We start from the raw sequence: 21504 nt of genomic DNA on the forward strand, positions 1-21504 counted from the left end.
CGGAAGCGAGGCAACCAGTCTGTGCCATGGGCCCCTTTTTATTTTATTTATTTATTTATTTAAGTAGGGACAGTACATATTAATGAACATATAAAATATGTAAATATGTCAGATTTTAGCCATAGGCTAATTTCCATCTGTTGTCCCTAGACAGGCTGATGTGAAACTTCACATTGAACATTTAACAATGACACACAACAAAGTCACAAGACAGTACAGGAACAGAACGACTGCAGGACAAGGAACAATGGGACCACAAGATACACATTCAAATATACTGTACAAAGAACATTAGGGATCTCAGGCAAATACAATGACAAAAGACTGGACGGGACAGAGGACAGGGAGGACAGGGAAGGGTGAGGCAGAAAATGGGAGCGAAGGCGGTTCACTTCCACAAACCCAGGGGAAGACTTAATTCATTAATTGCTACGGATTTATAAAAATCTAAAATTTCATTAAGTTTTTTTTCTCTCTCTTTAAAATACCTATCTAAAGTGCTGTGGTGCCCTAAGGTACGTTTTACATAAAATGTTATCGATTATGTTGACAGGTTTGTGTTGATCTGAGCCACTCCTTTAAGTGACTTTTAAATGATTTGAAGCTGATTGCCTCCCTCACAGTGGTTGGTAGTTTGTTCCACTGGACACTGCCTTTATAGGACAGGACATTTTGACCAAAGGAGGTTTTCCTCACAGGAACCTCACAGTCGCCTCTGCTCATGGACCGAGTTGTTCTCGAGGCACTTGTTCTGTATTTAAAATATCTTGTTAGGGGTGGTGGAGCCAACCCATGTAAGCTTTTATAAATTAGACAACAGTTTTTAAATGTTATGAAATGTTCAAAGCTCAATAAATTATATTTGGAGAGGATATTACAATGGTGGTAACCAAATGTTTTTTTATCAAGGATTTTCAGTGCCTTTTTATAAAGTCTTTCAATTGGTTTAAGAATCGTTAGACCTGTCAGAGACCAACTAGTTATACAGTAGCTTACGTGCGAAAAGATCATACTATGTAAAAACATCATAGCAGCTTGATCAGTCATTGACCTGCGTATTTGGTTGAAGTTGGACACATTAAATCTAATTATTTTTGATATCATTTTAACATGATTTTTAAAGGACAGCGTAGAATCTAACAAAACACCAAGATATTTAAACTCTTGAACTAATTGCAGTTCTTGCTCTCCAAAGTATACATTGGAGCGGGCAATATTAAAGTTTTTTTTTGAGAAATACATACAGACTGTTTTCTGTGCGTTTAGCTGAAGACATGATCGAGTAAGCCAATGCTGGATTCGAGTTAGGGCTGACGTAAGAATTTGGGCTGCTTCCTCAGATGATTTTGCAGTTGTATAAATCACCACGTCATCGGCGTATAGTTGAATGTCTACATCCTTACAAACATCAGGTAAATCATTTATAAACAGTGAAAATAAAATAGGTCCCAAGATGGACCCTTGGGGGACCCCTAGTGTACAATGCAATAAAGACGATTTCTTTCCATTGACTACAGTAGCTTGTTTTCTGTTTGATAAGTATGAAGACATCCATTTTAAGGCTTGGTCAGAGAAATTGAAAGTTTTCAGCTTTGACAATAGTATACTATGGTTCACTACATCAAACGCCTTTCTCAGGTCAAGAAAAACTGCTCCTACATAATTGTTTTTATCCAGACTACTTTTGACTTTTTCCAGAAACATTACTATGGCAGATTCAGTTGAGTGATGTGCGCGAAAGCCAAATTGCATTGGGTGCAAAGGAGTTTGGCCCGTTTGCAGATGTTCAATTAACTGCTTTGCAACCCATTTCTCAAGAACTTTTGAAAAAACTGACAGTATGCTAATTGGTCTGTAATTATTTATATTAGTTCTATCACCTGATTTAAAAATGGGGGTAACTGTGGCCACCTTCCATGTTTGTGGTACAATGGAGTGCTTAATCGACAAATTAATAACATGCACAATTGGATGTGCTAAGGACATTTTATGCATTTTAAGAAATCCAACATCAAAGCTATGATGCTATTTGACCACCACCAACCACTCAGTACATTCACCCAGGCTTCCTGATGTTACTGAACGGTCTCCCATCCAAGTACCGACCAGGACCTTCCTGCTTAGCTTCCAAGTTCTGACAGGATCGGGAGTCATGGTCATAGAAGGATTCCTATTGTACATGTTTTAGGCAGTAACAGGTAAGCCTACCATTTTAACGTGAAGACAGTTTTGCAGAATTTTGAACAAGACTAAAACTGGCGCCTAAACGTTGAGAATAGACAGAGCAAAACAAGTTATAAGTGGTTCACTGGGTGTAATAGTTAAACAGAATGCAATGATTGACCCACTATTTGGTTGTGCTTCGAACTCCATCCAGCCTTTAATTCTCCACAATAAATTCATCAAAATTGTGAAAAAATAAACATTAAAAAACATGGATATCAAATGGCATTCCAAAGCAGGTATTTATTTATGCTCAGTGTTCTACAATACCTGGCAAGTTGAAATGTTAAGAAATTGAATAGAAAATTGTGTTCAACAACAAGCATAAAATCGGCCATCTTTTATCTCAGGTAAAAAACAAAAAACATTTAAATTCAGAGCAAAAAGACAAGGTTCAAGTCTATTGCAAGCTTTCTATATAGTTTCCACTGCGCATAGGATAGTCATTTTTTCATCTCCTATGCAGAAACAGTCAGTGTATAAATCAATTTGTATTAAAATATTACCCCTTAGCCTGCAACAGACTTTCCCATAGACGAGTAAACATTGAAAAATAGACACACATAGGAAACACACACACACAGGAACATAAGTATAAAATCCAAGATCCTGATCGAGCTGTAAACGATTAGATAAAACTTGTGCCGCGTGCCATGCCATCATGCAGGATACAACGTACAGCAGTTGTGAATGATAAAAACTATACTGCAATTTTGGAAACAGATTTCAGCTCTCATAATATTTAAAGCCATGCGCACAAGTGAAATCGTCACAAAATACTGAAATGTTTCAAAATGTATGGCTTTATTAACTATTCCCACTCCTATAACTTATGTTGGTGGTTAACGTGAAAGGTAAAACAATCCCAAGTTAAAAAAAATATTCAACAATTGTCATTTGGTATTGCACTTAGTAATTGCATGTGTTGATGTGGAAAGTCCAAACGCGGGGCTGGATTAGGTTTATGGCGACTTGCAGCAGGTGTCTGGCTGCCACATCCGCAAATCCACCACAATCTGGTTCAGTTTCCTCATCCACAAGTTCCTCTCGTCCTTCGTGTCAGCGCTCAGCCAGTTTCTGTAAAATGCACATGATTATTAATATAAGACAGTTATAGTACTAATATTTTCCCTATTTCCAACATTGGAAATGAACCCAATATTGTAAATTTGCAAAAAAAAAGATATTGTTCATGACTCACTCTCGAAAACCAAGTATCATTAAAGGGATATTTCAGGATTTTTGACATAGGGCCTCATTTCCTAGTTATCCAGAGTGTTGCTGGTACCTGGAGATATTTTTTTTGTAATTCATGCAGTTCTTATGTTTGAAGAGCTTCATGGCGCTAGGCTAATTCTAGGCTAGCACATTTCTACGGTATCAGCTAGCCTGCATTAAAAACAGTCTGACTCGCTCCACAGTGCACCTGAGGCAAATCACTTATAACACCAGACTAACCGTATAAATGTCTGTGTCGATAGAATAAATTTTGGAATATAACTGACCTTGCATCACATGAATGATCACATTTTTGAGGGACTATTTTCTCGCAGATCACTCCACCGCAGCGTAGCTTATACAAACTCAAAGCTGATGCTGCTCAAATATAAGGTATTTTAAATGCAAAATGGTTAAAATTATTCTATCGACACAGACATTTATACGGTTAGTCTGGCGTTATAAGTGATTTGCCTCAGGTGCACTGTGGAGCGAGTCAGACTGTTTTTAATGCAGGCTAGCTGATACTGTAGAAATGTGCTAGCCTTGCACTAGCCTAGCGCCACGAAACTTTTCAAACATAAGAACTGCATGAATTACAAAAAAAATATCTCCAGGTACCAGCAACACTCTGGATAACCAGGAAATGAGGCCCTATGTCAAAACTCCTGAAATATCCATTTAAAGTACTGGTATGAGCCCCATAGACTTGTTTTACTGCACAAACAATACATAATATTAAACTCAAAAGTAGCATTAGCAACTGTTAGCCTGCCATTTCACCCTTATCCTTTAGTTGTCTTGCCATTTAATTAAAAACGATTTCACTATCTAGCTATGTTATAGTGTGTTGCCATCTTTCCCAGAGGAAAAGTGAATAGTTTTTTTTACAGACTGGTACTCACTTGGTGACACACATGGTGTTCATGCACTGGCTGACCAGAGTCTCGCGGTCGTCCTCTCTCTGAGGCCTCACTGTGATCAGCTCAAACGTGTTGGGCCGGGCGCAGAACTCTCTGTTGGCGGGCTCCACCTTCTTACTCGTGCAGTTGGCCAGGTTGATTCGGCCGATGGGATTCTGATGAGACACAAAGTTTCTCATGAATGTTTGTTTGGGATATTGATCCCACTGCCTCATTAGGACATAGACTGGAAATAAAAGGTTTCTATTCACAGCTTTACAAACTTTCTCAAAACCCTAAAGTGGACCATAAGTGGTGGCAAGCTTCAGCTGCCCTGATATAAGGTTGGGCCAAGAAGTATATATAACGGACAGATAAATCTTCTAAGCTGTATGAACATACAGGTAGAAGTCCATTTTAATGCTTTTTAATGCCCAAATACTATATTTTAATGCCAAAAGAAATCTGCACATATTTCATTAAAGCTGTCACGATTGCAAACATTTCACCAGAGACAGCAACTTTTGAGTGAAAATGTGTGGTTAGTTTAAAGCAGTATGTAACTCGTCTCCCTTAAAGGGACTATACAGAGTTTAAAAACATTAAAATGATGTATTTTCCTCCCCCTACATGTTCCAACAATGTCCTTAGGTGAAGAATGAGCCCAGACATAATCATCACAACTGCCTCTAAAATCCTGCACTGTCACTCAAAAAGGTGTTACTTCGGGTCGCAAGTGCCGTCATGCACGAGCTTAATATAGAAGGTGCAGTTACACGTATAACCTGAGGTGGCAGCAGTGAGTATAAAATGGCTAACTAGCCCCTTTAATAAATCCTTTTCGTAGTCCCTCTGGGGGTAATACAAGTGTTAATGGGATGACTGGGGGGCTCTTTCATCTCCCCCGGTGCCTCTGGCCAGAAAACCACACATCCAGCTTTCCCTGCACCGGGTCGGAGTCACCAATACACACTAATGGAATCATGAAGAAGAAGCTAACAGACTAATGGGCAAAGCTAACTGCGGGCTAGCGCCACTTAAACAGTATTTATAGCCAAGTTTGAGTGAAAAAAAAAAACATTCCATTGTGTAATTGGATGTACAATATCCCTCTCTCCCTTTGTCTTTTCTGTCAGCGTAGTATTTACTCTCACAGACAATTAATGAGTAAAAAAAACAACATGCTACGACACCTGCAGTGGTGCTTATGGCCTCTAGGGGCAAGAGTTACTTAGTACTGCTTGAAGCCAAAACTGCAACTGAATATGTTTTAGATCATCAGTATTTTCGATGGACTTGCACAGTAAAAATTGTTGAGAAATGTTATAATTTACCAATAAATTTTGATTGACTGCCAATTTGAATCTAATTTAATGCTTTTTGAGAACATTTAAGGCCTTGATTTAGCCTAAATTAATTTAATGGCTTTATACTGCCCGGCGGAAACTCTGCTAACCTTTCGCTTCTCGTCGTCGGGATAGGTCCAGTACGAGACGCAGTATCCCGACAGGACGCACCACCTCCTGTGCCACGCCCCAAATCCACTCACGTCCTCAAACATGGTCTGCAGAAAAGCCCAACAACAGTTAGCAACTCCCATTCGAAAGCACTTTTCCATTTTAACACAAGTGTTTTGGCCTCACCAGGAAACCCCGCTCCTCCACATTGGAGCCCACCTCGCACTGCATCTTCATGTAGATGTGGCCCTCAAGGGGACACAGGAACGGGACCTAGATGATTGAAAAAAGGGATACCGTTGATGTCAATATTCCTAGCATGCCTAACAACAGAAACAAACGTATAGTGGGTTCAGAAAGAAATAAAAACCCTCTGTTTATTCCAAGGCTAATCTTCTGAAATGCTGATACTAACACTGACGTTTTTATTCATTTGCTTTAAGTTTATTCTGCCATTTTAAACAGCTTGGTCTTGGCGTTTCTTATCATACAAGTTCGAATAATGTAACATGGCTTTGGACAAGAAATACCTCTATATCAAGGTTGTTGTTTTGAGTGTAGAAGACGAAGATAGGAGTGAATATATCGGAAATGTGCAGTTAGCCATGAGAAAGCTCCTCAGATGGAGAGTGAAACGTCGGCTTCTCTTGTAAAAGCAAGTCCAGATGTTTTGTTTTAATGTTAGCAGATTCACTCTCATGAGGATATTAAATCAGTGTAAGTCACAAGTGTAGAATTTTGACCAACAGAAAACACATTTACTATATCATTTCCAGTAACGGAATGCTACGCAGCACAACAGAGAAATTATCCGAGGTCTGAAAACTTTCTGAACCCACTGTAATTCAGCTTCAAGCACCAGCCAAAAGCACACACACGAGCAAATCACTGCAAGTTAGTCAAGTGCAAAGATTGGGTTAGTGGCACCAGCAGCATTCCCAAAAGCAACAGCCATAACCCGGAGAGGGAGCAGTAACCTGGTTAAGAAAACTGTCACCGAGAAGCTCTCTCTCGCTTCCTTCACATTTGATCTAAAAACAAAAAAAATAAGCGAATGCAGAAATTACTGTGGGAGGAAAAAGAAGCGTAGATGTTTTCTGAGCATAAAACAGGGAGTGTGACAGAGAATAACAGAGCAGGAAACAGCAGGAACGTTTCAGGCTCCAGTGAAGCACAGCTGTGTCTTACATGTCTCAAACAAAAGCCACAGGGGAATTATTGATGATCATTAACTGAACCTCTTACTCCTCAGCTCTACCCAAATCTAAAAGCTTCTCGACTGGAGGCTATAAGGCCGGTGTAACGCCTAATTCGAAAGCTAAGACCAACAAAATTGACCATTTTTGTCAATTTCTTGCTACTCTTTCCATCGCCTTTTTTGTCCATTTTTCTCACTTCTTCGTCAAAGTTTTTAGATGCTTGTTTTTCCAAGAACTTTTAGATTCGGGTAAAGCTAAACTGGAGAAATTGTGCTCTGTTCAGGTGGGGGTTAAGAGGTCAATTAAAAATCGTCAAAACTATACATTTAACTTCAGTAATTTTAATACAGTTTCCACAAACCTGCAGCGGATTAAAACCATTCATACCTTCTCTAGAGGGAACTTGTTTTTCCCGATGGAGGCGAGGGTGAGCTTGTGGGACCCGACCAAGATGAAGTTGCTGGTCCGCACTGCATTGGGACCTCCTGGACTGGCCACAACTGCAAAAGACGAAACCGGGATGTGTCAATTCATTTGTGTTAGTCGTGCATTAGGGATGGGGACTGTGGCATTTTTTTTTTCTCCATACTGGTACTTTAACGATACCGAGGCTTTTTCGATACCTATACTACAGAACCAGAGCAATAATGTGTGGAAGACCTGCAAATTTACAATATCGTGTTCATCTCCAAAGTCAAGAAATGTGAAAATAGGGTATGATATGGGAACAATTGGGAGAAATTGTGGCAAAAAATAAGGAAAAATTATGTTAACCCGCCAATTTGTGCTTCTGGACTGGAAGCTAAGACCAACAAAACAGATCGGATATTTTTTTCCGCTTTTTTCCATCTAATTTTTGCTACTTTTCTGTTGATATATCTGTGACTTTTTTTTATTGCGTTTGTAACAATTTTCTTCCACCTTTATGTCGATTTTTTTCGCCGCACTTTATCGATATTTTGTCACATTTTTGTTGTGATTTTGTTGCCCTTTTCGTACTTGCTTACTTTTTTGTGTGGCTTTTTTTCACTGCATTTGCGTCACTTTTGTCGAGTTTTTGTCACAATGTTGCTGCACCTCATTGTTTTTTTTGTGTCACCATTTTATTGCTCTTTCGTGGATTTTTTTTGGGGCACTTTTTGGTGCTTTTTCATTGCCTTCTCATGCTCGTTCTGTTCTCGATTTAATTGCCATTTTGAGGCATTTTTTTTTTCAAGAAGTTTTAAATTTGGGTAATTCCTAACTGGAGAAAATGTGCTCAGTTCAGGGAGGTCAAGAGGTTAAAAAATAAAACCTGCCTTGCCTGAAATAGAAATCGAGGAACAATTCTGAAAAATAAAAAAAATAAAAGTGTATGCGGGAAAAAAAGGTGTAAAAAATGTATTATTTGAGCAGAAACAACCAAGTCACTTCCTTTAATGCTATCCCTGGACCAACAGCATCAAAACACATTTTCCCCCCAGTACTACCATACTGGTATATTGTTTAACGGTACCCAGCCCTAGTCATGTAAGCATTATTATGTAAGTTCATTCAAAACATACCTGGCGTTTGTCCACTTTTCTGTACAACAAAACAGAAAAAAAGATCAATTAAAAAAACTTGGCTTATACATAAATAAATGTGCAAAAGGAAAAAAATGCTCACCGTGATGGCAAGGAATCTCTTTGGAGTGATAGCCTATGAAAAGAAAAAAGATTTATAACTATAAAGATTCAGAATAAAGTGGTTCAACAGCCCATAAATACATAAATTACAGAGAATGCTAACGTTCGCTTCATGCTACATGCTATCGGCTAACTTCGAGTGGCGGTTTTGCACTCCTACTGGAGAAATCTGCTCTGTTCCAACTAAGAATGACAGAAAACCTTCATAAACTGGTCCATTTGTGTGTTCCCATGGCGTTCACATGCACATTAAAAGGAATTTGATTTTTTTTCATTATTGCCCACGCCTAGTAGTAGAAACCACCTCCTCTTTCCAGTGCTCACCAACCAACTCGTGCGGGACTAAAAGTGACAGTTCATACCGACATACACAAATCATGGGCCTCATGCACCTGCTGCCACATCATCTGAACGCGACAGATCGGGGATTAAGGATTTCAACAAACTTGTAGTCAGTAACCAACAGGGGAAAAGCACAGAGGGGTTTCTTCTACCTTTGACTTGCTGATTTTCTTCTTCTTGTCAGCGCACATCTCTCGCTTCTGGACCTGCGGGTGCCATAGTTGTTTAGTAACAAGCGAGTAACAATACAATTTTAAAGATGTAAAGCTAAACAATGTAAGACAGTTTGCATTTTCACAGCTAGAAGCTCCCGTTTCCGCTGGTCAGGCTTTTCTGTGCGGAGTTTGAATGATCTCTGCTTGTGTCATCTCCCACGCTTTGCCTTGATGGGCTTCCTCCAGGTAGTTCAATTTCCCCCATCGACCTAGTTCAAGGTCTGGACATGGCACGGCTCCTGACGCGCTCAGGTTAAGGTTATGGTCCAGAATCACCAAGCGGGAGGATTCAGTTTTGTGCATGTTTTGGGTTGAAGGGAGAAACCGGAGCATGTGCAAACTCATCACAGAAAAGGTCCACACAGTTCGGGAATCAAACCCTAGACCAGTTGGCAACATTAGGCTTGGAGCCCAAACCCGGCCCTATGACAGCCCTGCTGGCCCCGACAAACATTTCAAATATCTGATTGCACACAACAGAGGTCGAAACAGCGGTAGTCCTGCTCCATTCCCAGGACTTTTTAAGAAATTGCCAATATATATTTTGATTTTACAATTACCTTTAATTTACTACATTTCTATTGAATGTTGACCAACATGTTAGGGCTGGGACAATAATATCGGATCGGATCGCAATACCATGTATCAAGTATCGCAATACTTTCAATACTTGTGTTGAGGCATTTCCTGCACTCCTTTGTTTTCCAGTAACAGCTCTTTATTACATTTTGTGTTAATGCACTTCAATCTTAACGCTTCATTAAATGTCAAATGGCATATGGTTTATGAACTTTGGACACATGACTTTTAGACATTTTATGGTGAATTATAATACTTATAATTACTTACTGTATTTTCCTGATTATAACTCGCACTTTTTTTTTTGTAGTTTGGCTAGGAGTGCGGCTTATACTGGACTATACTGCGATTTATACATGTCAAAAAAAAACTTTTTTCCCCACACTGACAGCCACTAGAGGGCGCTCTAGACTTGTGTATTTGCTACTCCTGTACCACTGAAGATTTAGAAATTAAGAAAACATTTAAAAAAAGCTAATTGCAGGCTAAGAGCTAGTTGGCCACACAGCTAGAGGAATGAGTTTACAAATGGGAGCTTGAACGACATGAAAGGCTTGTAAAGTTATGCCTCCATGTCCAGGTAGTTGCCAGGGATGGTACGACTTATACACGTTTTCTTCTTAATTATGCATTTTTTGGTTCGTGCGACTTATAGTCCGGAGTGATTTATAATCCGGAAAACACGGTAGTATCAGATCGTGACAAAAGTCATCCCAGCCCTAATAAATGTGGATAAAGGAGCTATTAACAAAAGGTAAATGACTCTTAAAAAGCTAGATTAAATACATATAAATTCATATACAACATTTATATAAGAGATACTTACCAAGCAGTACACCTCAATCATAATCTGAAAGTCGCTGGAGACATCAGACCTGATAAAAGGGAAAAGATAAATCTGCTGATCAAAGTGCAAAGATGATGTACTTAGGGTGAGAGCGTGATGTATCGCTGCACCTACATAGTGAATTTAGTGGGGAAGGTGAGTGTGTCTCCACTCAGGCCTCGGTGTGTGCTGGCTAAAGGTGTGGCCACCGTGTTCTCCGCTCCGGCCCTGATCATCACAAAGAACGAGTGCTTGGTGGCCGCTTCTGCAAAAGGTAAAATGTCCAATTCAGTCAAGATTTGAAATGAGACTTGGATGGATGGTTTTCTAAACACATTCTTAAAACAGTATTATCAAAGGGTTTTTGCAGTCTTTCACTATAACTTGTACATGTAAAAAGAGGACGGCTGCCGGCTGTAGTTACCCGGTTTGTTGGCGGTGGAGCAGACAAAGTCGGCCTTGAGCGGCAGTCGGAGCTCGTGCAGGGTGATGGAGCCTCGGGTGGCGGACAGTCCGGAGTGCTCAGGGGGGGCCTTCCTGTGACTGGAGGGGTCCCCTTTGAGACGGTCCAACTCCGCTTTCACAGCCTCACGCTTCTCCGCTGAAGAGGAGGAGAGGGAGATGGTCAAATAACAAACACACAGACCCACATCTCCCTCAAGCCGGTCAAGCCATGTCGGCAGTTCTTTTTATTCACCCAAATTAGACCATAACCAGCTGACAAATATAACCTTGGCAGACTCTACAATCCTTTGCACTGACTCACTTGCCACCAGCAGCAGACGCTCAGCCTCGGCCTCCACCTGGGAGCCCTTCCCGTGTTCCTCGTCGGTGCAGCAGTTCAGGGCCTGGCTGGCCTGGTGGATCACCGTCTGCTGGAGGTTCATGTCATTGGTCAGAACCTACAACAAAAACAGGAAGACATGAAGAACACCAACTTTGTAATGTGTTTCGTAAACGGGATTTGAATTATGACTAGAATAATCTCATATCATAAAGTCCAATAAATTGAGAACTTCCTGTCCACATTTTAAAAGGTGCACTATGCAACTTTTCCTGTAAAAAAAACGTTCATATTGGGGCGTATTTGACCTTTTCCGTGACCCAGCTGTACGGGCGGGTTAGCGTGGCACCTACGTTTTTCATCCCTATGATGCTTCAGGATCAATTTTATTTCAGGTTTACTAGGGTTTCTCGTAGGTTTTTGTAATGGAATGTGTATGTTACCACGGAGAGGGTTCAATCAGCAGTGAAAACCTAAAAAACAAATGATCCTGGAGTGTTCTAAAGGTCACCGGGAGTGTAAGTAAAGACGCTGTGCTAACCACCCAAGCACCCGCTGGGTCACTGAAAAGTCAAATACTTTTTTTTTTCTCCTTACATAAAAAGTTGCACAGTGAACCCTTAACGTAATTTATAAATAACATATGATTTGAAAAACAGAACAAAACTTAAAGAAACATGAAGACAAGTGTGCTTCATATGAATTAGTTCAGATGGTGGTTCTATTTTACAATTTGCTAGCATTAAATTAGCTTTAGCTTTTAGCTTCAAGGCTAAAACACTTACAGTTCGTCTCAACCAGTGAAGTATTTACATCCTGTGTAAAGTTTTTTAAGTAAGTGTTAAACCAAGAGCTGCATGTTTTGTGCCATGTACTCTTTAAATATATATGTATTTATTCAACAAGACACGGCTAACTCACCATAGGAATAAAACACAGACAGGAAACAATTCTTACCCTAGGAAGTCTCATATTGAACATTAAGTCCATACACAGTAAATGACAAGCTGATTTTTTTTTTAAAAGCAGTACGAAGTAACTCGTTTACTTTAATCCGTAGTCCCTCTGGGAGTATTACAAGTGCTAATGGGATGATTGGGGGTCTTTCATCTCCCCCGGTGTCTCTGGCCAGAAAACCACAATTGCAACTTTCCTGCCTCTGGGTTGGAGCCACCAATACACACTAATGGAATCACGAAGAAGAAGCTAACAGGTGCAGACTAGCGCCACATTAACAGTATTTACAGCCAAATTGGAGTAAAAAAAAAAATATTTCCATCGTGTAATTGGATGTACAATATCCTTCTCTCCCTTTGTCTTTTCTGTCAGCGTAGTATTTACTCTCACGGACAATTAATGAGTAAAAAACGCAACATGCTACGACACCTGCAGTACGACACCTGAGTTTCTTAGTACTGCTTTAAAGCTAAATGCAGTTTGAACTGAATGGTGATTTGGAAACCCATACATCCCACAATGTACATGAAACTGAAGCACATACCTTCATCCTCTGCTTGGCACTGAACAGACTGGAGCCTCTGTGCTCCTCTGCTCTCTGGGACACATCCTCTTTCCTCACGATCACTTGCTTTATGCTAGGCCTCTCCGTATCCTTCACTCTGGTGGATCTGTACGCGTCAATGCTAACCCCAAAAGAAGCTCACATGTATTTAGACCGTTCAGCTTCCACACAGCAGAATCTTGATCTCCTTACCTGTAGGGCAGGCGGTGCTCGGGGCTGAGCACGTGAATGCTGTCCGACGAAAGCGACCGCCGCAGTTTGGTCCTCGGGGTCTTTTCCAGTGGGCTCTTCACGATAAACGAACTGGCTGGAGTCGAGGTCTGCAGAAACAAGACACTTTTAGCTCCAATCAAGACTCATTTGAACATCATTCGATAAAGTACAGGGAGGGCTGCATGACCACAAGTTCAATTACATGAAATATTCCTTAATTTAAAGGTCAACATCCGAACTGTGGTTCTCAAATCATAGAATTATACGAAGAATTGTTTCAACTCTACGACGTACCATCATCCTCTCTGGGCTCTTGGTCACGGCGGCCACGGTCTCGGCCAGCGGAGCCAGCAGAGACATGGAGGAGATGTTCAGTGGGTCTTCGTCCTCCTCCTCCTCCTCATCACTCTGCTCCAGGACTCCATCAAACAGATCGTTGATGACGGCGGAGGTGATGGAGCCGTTCACGTTCTGCTCACTGGTCACGGCGGAGTTAACAGATCCGTCCACGTTCATCTCGGTATCTTTGACTTCCTCTTCCTCTTTCTTCTTCTCCTCTTCTGGGCTCTCACTGGCTGGTTCCTTGACGATATGGCCGAGGGGTTTGAGCGGGCTGGACGTCGATGCAGGGGGTGAATCTAAGAAACCTAAAGTTATAAAACGCATTGTAAAGAATTCAGTGCTGTCCATGTTACATTGCTGCTTCTTTTTTCTTTTAGAGTAAACAATAAACAGCTATAATGCCATAAGTCAGGGGTAGGCAAGTTTGCTCGGTGGAGGGCCGGGTTTCTTCATCGTCAAAAGACCAAGGGCCGGACCCTCCAACTGAAGCAATTGAAGTAAAGCATCACTTTCTACATATGCCAGTGTTGTACATCAAATACACTGTAAAAGTGTCCATCTTAAATGAGATGATTGTTAAATTTGAGTCTGTTTGAACTAATCTAAGATCAGATAAAAAAAACGTTAATGCCAATGGAACAAATAGAAATCCCACTGGAAATCAGGCAAATTAACTTTTACTGTAAAAAATATTTATTATTCACTTGAAATTATCTCAATTATGAAAAAACTTGTGCTTGTTCCATTGGCAAGAATAGGTTATATCTGCTCTAAGGCCAGACCAAATCTACTCAATCTTTCGATTTAATCTCTTAATTCAAGTAGATTAAAGTCATTTCTTGGTATTCTTTGGAGTATTCTTTTAGGATTCTGGCCTAAAAGGGTGCTCTGCTAAGACATTTTAAGGAATTGACAGTATTTTTCCACATTGCTAGAGTATTTTAACAGGCATTTGATCTCTGATTTGGGTCATAATATTTCTCAAAATCATCTCGAGGGCCATAGTTTGGTGATGGAGGGCCGGTTTTGGCACCCGGGCCTGACGTTGCCTACCCCTGCCATAAGTGCTTCGGGTGACTTGTGTCATATGAAAACCGCTACATAAATAAGCTTCCATTCTGTTCCATATTAAACCCAGTTTGAGTGCAGAGCTACTCAGAAAGAGCCCTCGGATAATATACGGGCTTGAAAAAGGAAGACCGCACTTACAAGTTATATCTTTACGCACAAAAATACAGGAAACACAGATGAAGAACCACCAAAGTACACAGAATAAAGCAGAATACTGAGAGTCTTCAGTCTAAAGAGTATTTTAAACATTTGAATAGTACCTGAAACAATACTTTTGGTGGGGCTCTGACTTTTCTCAACAGAGGGCGCGGTTGACTCATCCCACTGACAGGAGGGAACTTCACTCTCAACTGTTGTGTTCATTGGTTTCTAGGAAAGGAAAAATAGAAACATTCTTTTAAACAGTGTGATTCCGCCAATATATTCAAAGTGTCCTCTCTTATTTCGAGGTCCTTCTTTAATAAATGTGGCTGACCGCTGTGTCGCTGATCGTCCTGTCTGACCCTTCGTCCTTGCTCTTCCACATGTTGTTGGCCTTCTGGAAGCGGTTGCGGATCTGAGCCAGCTCAGACTCGCGCTCCTGTAAAGGTTTGTGTCGCATGAGCACGGCTGGTTAAGGAGTGGATACCAAAAAAAAAAAAAAAAAACTGTACTCTGGCCCAACTCACCATCTTCTGCCTTTGGGTGAGGTCGGCAGATGTGGTTTTGGCCGACTGGGCGGCTCGCAGCTTCTCCTGGACCAGCCTGGTGTTTGGGGTCACCGCCGAAGCCACAGTGGGAGTCCTGGACTGACTTCTGCCCCCTGCTGGACTGCTGTGGTTGGAGCGCTCCTGGCATTTTTCCCCAAAGCGCTCCAGAAACGATTTTACGCCTGCAACCATTTTTGAAAAGCTCGTGAGTCAGGGCCATCGTTTGTGACGAGATTCCGATTGTCACAGTGCAAAAAATCTATATGTTCAAGTTTTCCTAAACATTCACTACAACAGGGTAGAACTGTGCATTGTGCAATCAACCATGCCCATTTCCATTATTATTATTTTTTATTATTTACAAATGTATGTTTCAAGCTTTGAAATCTTTCCACTAAACAAAGAAAGATATTTTGGCTAATTCAATGGAAATTTGAATCAAAAGTAGCAGAGCACAATATTGAAAAAACTTGTGATATGTGTGTGCATCATTGCAGCAACGATATCGCAGTATTGACGCTGTTCTTATCAATTTTATCATCGTATGGAATTAGTTTTTCAGAAAATTGGGACTAAAACAGTTCTAAAATAGAACTAAATAAGGACAATTAGAACCAAAAACAGAACTGCACATTTATAAGTTCAATGCATTTTTTTTTATGTTGAGTTTGTAAAAAAAGAAAAAAAAGAAAAATGTGGCAACAACACAATATTTTTTTGCAATATATCGTATAACGTTTGAGCAAAAACGTAAGTAAAAAAAGAATTAACCTAAACAATAAAAGGACATTTAAAAAAAAAAAAAATTAAGTTAAACCCTAAGCGTGTTTGGGACCATATCCTTTGTATTTGTGTTGTACTTATGGAGAAAATACATTTGATCCGTGACCGAATTTTCAACATTTTGTACATTCAGCAGGAAAGCTGGGAGTTCAGTCAGTTCTCGCCTTGCATTTGCAGAAGGTGAGCATGTTTTGTAGTTTGCATGGGGCATTAGATCAGCAAAATAATTGTAGATTTTTGAGGATTTCAGGAAAAACTGTAATTTAGATTTTCCTCAATTTCAACAAAACTTACTGGGGGTTCCGGCGCTCTTCTCCTGGATGCTGGAGGAGCTCAAATCGGCGGGTTTGGGCCGAAGGTCTGGTTTGTGTGGACTGGGCAGGACCCCCAGTGTTCTGGAGGGGAGGGGGGTTTTCACCGGGCTCGATGCAACAGCTTTGGGGCACTCCTTTCGCGGGCTGGAGGTGTAGGACACATCCTGCCTGGAGGTCTTCTGTGGACTTTGAGCTGACGGAGCAGCGGGTGCTTCGGCTTTTTGTGGCATTACTTGGCTGGCCTTGACTGGAGAGGAAACCATGGGCTGAGGGGAGAGAAAATACCCCATTTACGACAGCAGAAAAACATGATCATTTTCAACTGGAAGTAAAATGCACATATTTTACATAGATTTTACAGTGAGACACTACATTTATTACTACTGTACTTTATGGCACAGCTAAAAGTCACTCAAAAAGACGGGCCCTTTGTTGTAAAAGCCTACCTGATTAGATTTGTTTGCTGATTTGTCTTGAGCAGTCGAACTCGTGACCACGCTGCCGGCTGATTTAACAGCATCGTTGGTTTCTCTGGTGAGCGCTTTAGGGACAGAGGCGGAGAAGGAGGGCTTCTCTTGCAGGACGCTCTGCTTGGGGATGTTGGCGTGGCTCAGGTCGTCCTCCCAGTTGCCGATGGTGGCGGCCAGGTTGGCCAGTCTGCCCTTGCGCCCCAGGGGAGTACCCGCGGACACCGAGGAGGAGGGAGCAGGGCTCGGCAGGACATCGGCCTGTCTCCTCATCATGGCCAGAGGGGGGCAGTCTGGGGCAGCGGTGGGATCTACAAAAGCGGATTTGCAGTGATCAGTCAGATATTGTAGACCTTATAAACACACAAGCTTTGTCAATTCGCTGTAGCTGATTTTTTTTATTTTTTTTTACTAGTTTGTTTCATCCTGCTTCCGTATATAGAATAAGTGTGAAAAAATACAGTTCAGTGTTCATGTAATTATTATGTATTGATTGGCTATCTTTTTATTACAGTAAAAGTGACCCTGAACGTTGTGAAATGTCCTTATAAACTAAAATAAAATGACACAATCAGATATTAGGCCTTTTAAGTTAAAGTTTGATGAGTATGCTCTCGACGCAAAAATAATCTAGTCAAATCAAAAGCAGGTAAGCAGGTTTTTCTCCCAGTTTATTGCCTATTTTTGCCTCAATACCCCCCCCCCCCCCTTTTTGTGTGTGACAAATTAGTCCTCATTATTCTACACATTTCTTGATATTGGAGATGAACCCGATATTGGAAATGTGCCTATCTCCCACACATGATTGCTCTGTTTTCTCGTTCAGGTATCGGTATTGTTACCCAAGTATCGTGAAGGTACTGGTAAAAAAATAATATTAACAATAAAATGTAGCGGTACCCAGATGCTAACCACCCATCACTGTACTATTTTTTATCATTTCACCTTTAGATAATGACTGATATACTTAAAGCAGAACTAAGTAACTCATGCCCCTACAGGCCATAAGCATCACTGCATGTTATTATTAATTGCGTGAGAGTAAATACTACGCTGACAGAAAAGACAAAGGGAGAGTGGGATATTGTACATTGTTCCACAACTCCATTAAAAGTACAGATAGCTTCACCGGTTCTTAGCTTTGTCCATTAGCCTGTTAGCTTCTTCTTCATGATTCTATTAGTGTGTATTGGTGCCTCCGACCCGGAGACAGTGAAGTTGCAAGCATGGTTTTCTAGCCATAGACATCGGGGGAGATGAAAGACCCCTCAATCATCCCATTAACACTAATATTACCCCCAGAGGGACTACGGAAAGGATTTATTAAGGTAAACAAGGTATTTAGTGCTGCTTTAAACACCCATGCTTTTGTGAACAAAAAAAGATCTGTCCAAAAAATGCATTTTGTAGCTTGTTGCACAAATAAAAGCTTGTGCCAGTGTGCCATCCTTACCCCCACTCTCCCAGCCCTTCCTCTGGTTGGCCAGCATCTGCAGGCGGGACCTCATGCCTGTTGCGGATGGGCCAGGCTTCTCCGCCGCCTCCTCTTCCTCGGGTTTGCTCTGCTGTACCGTCGAAACCTCCATCCTCTCCTCCTCCTCCTCTCGGCTGCTCACTGCCTCCTCAACCACAGCCTTCCTCTCAGGCTCCTCGCTCTCCATCTTCTCCTCTCGAGTCGGGACAGGAGGCCTGCTCGTTTTCTCCAAAGACGGGGTGCTCCGGATGCTGGCGGGGCCCACTGGGGGCTTCTTGTCCGTCCTGGGGTCCGGGAGGAGAGCGGTGACAGATTTGCGCGGCACCGGCTCCTTGTTCTCCTCGTCTACCGCGGGAGACGGCATGTTTTCCCCCGAACATTTGCGCTTGGATGGGGACGGCTTGGGGGCGGCCTGGGGGACTGTAAGAGAAGCGGGAGAAAAGAATGAAAAAGAAAGAATGAGAAGCTAAAGAGGTTAATGATGGGACATAGGTCAAGTGTGTTGCATCTTCTAAAGTCACCACCAGACTGTCGCATCCTTTCATTTCTTCGATATTTTGGTAGCTTGATCATACCTTGATCGATCGGCGTCTCACAGATGAGGCTGTTGGTCTCAGTCAGCGGTTCTCGAGGCCGCTTCACCATTTGCCTGTTTGCGGCATTGGGTCTTTCTGCTATTTTCTTCTGCAGGTTCTCCCGGCGAGCCCTCGTCCGCTCCAAAAGTTTCTGGTTAAGAAAATGAAAAATAAGTCAATTTGGAGTGAGGCTGAAATGGATAGTTTTGATGATCATGACAAGGTCCCGTTTTTTACAAAAAGAAAATGTGCAGATGTTTTTCATGATATCCGACAGTGGTTGTATTCTTAAACCTGCCACATTTTTCTGAGTGAGCTTTTCTTTTATTTACATGCCCTAGTTAACTGACACACAACAGCCCTTGTCTAAAATAGATAACGGCATCCGTTTTGTTCTGCCCTTCCTTTTCTTCCCTCAGCCTGTCGCACAAGCTGATTAATAGTGCTGCACGTTCAGCTGCAAGTCCAAACACATTCCTGCTGTAACTGTGCTCTGCTCCCTCTCTGTGCACAGTGGAAAAAACCTCAAGTCACATTTTACAGCATTCCCGAGCCATGAGCCACTCCTGCTGCCAGTTAACCACATTTCAAATTTGAATCCTATTGGCTGTGGTCGGGAAACACAGAAACGCATGACTCCTCACAGCTGACAAACACTTATAAGGTCAAAAATCTCAGAGGTTTGCACTGGAGTAGATTGAATAAGCCACTGCTTTACAAGGAGAGGGGCTTGATTATTCACTTGAAAAACATTAGATTAGACAGGATACAATGAATGTGTCCAGGATATTATTATATTTAATCATAAATAGCTAAATATAAAAATGATACAAGATTAAGAGCAAAAAACAACTAAAGTAAGCAAAGAATACAACTAAACTATAGCTACATTCATACAAGATTAGGGTCTTTACAAAACATTTATGCATTGTCTCATACTTATAGTGCAACAAATTAAATATATGAACATAGCCTAATCTGCAAACCTTTTTTTTTTGTAAATATAGTAATGTATGAGGAGAAAACAAATCAACGGGCATTCCTTGTGTAAAAATGTGATCTACACTTTAGTCAGAACAAAACAAAGGCCAACACGTGACACCTCTCACCGTTTTGAATCGGTGCAATGTCAGAAAACTATTTTATGTTCGTATCAAAACCGACGCACGATAGAGGGTTAAACACATAAACACGTACATAGCAGTGCATTCTAACACACAAATAAGAGATTACGAAACATTTTTGCTCGTAGAGACACGAGCTAACCAGAGGATTCCTGCTTGTATGCTAGTTTAGCCAGGACTTACCTCAGTAAACGGATCCATGTCGTAGACCGTACGCCAGATCCAGCGGTATTTCACAAACTACGTGTATTACAAGTAATAGTACGCGATTGTGTGTGTATAAATAAGACGTAAGACGTGAGGAGCTCTCGCCTTGTGCTCTCCCCGTCCTCTGCTCAGCTCTGGATCCGCTCTCTGCTCCCTCTACGCAAAACAACGTCAGTTCAAAATTTGAATTTCAGCGCTGCGGTTACTGCGCAGACTCCAACCGCTCACCGGAAGCGCGCGGAGCCAATCAGAGGCGAGGGCTCGGGCTTTAAAAGTTTGAGCCAATCAGAGGCGGAATGTTCGGAAAATGTGACACTTGTGCTTCTCATGGACGTGTTGCTTTTGTTGAGGCAATGGAGGCGTTCATGATTCATCCAGGCGGCTGCCAGCCCGCCACAGCTCCACATACTCTTCAGTCTGCTATTTTCAGATAACACCAATAGTTTATGAGTGAACTATTCAGACAAGGCTTTGATGTTCACAAATGCTGGTCCAAACTACAAAAACAGTCTGGATAAAGTGTCTTGCTCAAGGGGAGGTACGATGCTAGTGTGTGTGGTGTAGGCTACTGGCCACCAAGATACAGAACACATAAAAGTATTTCCTTTTTAGTTCAAATACTAAAGAAAGGAAAACGTTGTCATCATATTCTATCAATAAAATGATTTAATATATACATATTATAAAGGTGGTTAGTTAACCCCTTAACTCCCACCTGAACCGAGCACATTTTCTCCAGTTTGGCTTTACCCCAGTCCAAAAGCTTCTGGAAAAAAGCTGGGAAAATAGCAACAAAACGGAGACGAAAACAATGATGGAAATGTGACAAAAAAGCGAGGAAACACTGACAAAAAGTGACGAAAAATTAATGAAAAAGTGGCAAAAATGTCACGAGAAATTGACAAAAATGTGACAAAAAAAATGTCAAAAATGTGACAAAAATTTGACCAAAAAAATACAAAAAATTGACAAAAAAATGACAAAAATGCGACAAAAAATTACCCCAAAAAATACAAAAAAGTTACATAAATTAGTTGAATACCCAAGAAAAAAAGATGATAAAAAATATGATGACGTGAGGAAAAAAAGATCCTCTCGGTTTAGGCGGGAGTTAAGAGGTTAAAGCTGGGGTACCTGATTTTTCCTGCACAAACTATGATCTTTCATGATTTGCATGTTTCAATGAGTCAGTTTTGCGGGGTGTTTTTTTTTTCTCTACAAATAAAACAACAATAAAAGATTGAAATAAGTCATTCCGGCTTGTTTCAAACAGCAGTGCGCCTTTTATTTTATTTGTTTTATTAATTAATT

At 41.1% G+C, this 21504-nt stretch overlaps 1 protein-coding gene across 2 annotated transcripts; it reads right to left on the minus strand.

Moving 5' to 3' along the window:
• Window positions 1-2998: 2998 nt before the first annotated feature.
• Window positions 2999-20325, minus strand: anln (anillin, actin binding protein). 2 transcript variants are annotated; one of them, XM_079570714.1, is made up of 24 exons: window positions 20170-20325; window positions 18863-19013; window positions 18267-18707; window positions 16793-17124; window positions 16327-16612; window positions 15229-15431; window positions 15036-15140; window positions 14821-14929; window positions 13442-13794; window positions 13127-13254; window positions 12914-13055; window positions 11395-11530; window positions 11053-11229; window positions 10764-10893; window positions 10629-10677; window positions 9161-9214; window positions 8647-8679; window positions 8544-8562; window positions 7387-7499; window positions 6778-6831; window positions 5987-6073; window positions 5800-5907; window positions 4347-4519; window positions 2999-3300 (listed from the first exon to the last, which is right to left on the minus strand). In XM_079570714.1, exons 1-24 carry the CDS (start codon window positions 20185-20187, stop codon window positions 3186-3188), a joined length of 3516 nt encoding a protein of 1171 aa, XP_079426840.1. In that variant the 5' UTR covers window positions 20188-20325; the 3' UTR covers window positions 2999-3185. The 2 variants fall into 2 exon arrangements, with proteins under 2 accessions (XP_079426840.1, XP_079426841.1); XM_079570715.1 differs by lacking the exon at window positions 6778-6831.
• Between the last annotated feature and the right edge of the window lie 1179 nt (window positions 20326-21504).

Source organism: Gobius niger, assembly GCF_951799975.1.
Source record: "Gobius niger genome assembly, chromosome: 14".
Lineage (NCBI taxonomy): Eukaryota > Metazoa > Chordata > Actinopteri > Gobiiformes > Gobiidae > Gobius > Gobius niger.

Bases quoted from the DNA above. Each gene is read 5' to 3' on its own strand.
- anln (XM_079570714.1), bottom strand. The intron at 10,894-11,052 runs GTAACTACAGCC...TACCTTTTGCAG, and splicing joins CTCCACCGCCAACAAACCGG to AAGCGGCCACCAAGCACTCG. The intron at 6,074-6,777 runs GTTACTGCTCCC...TCAATCATCTAG, and splicing joins GTGACAGTTTTCTTAACCAG to GTCCCGTTCCTGTGTCCCCT.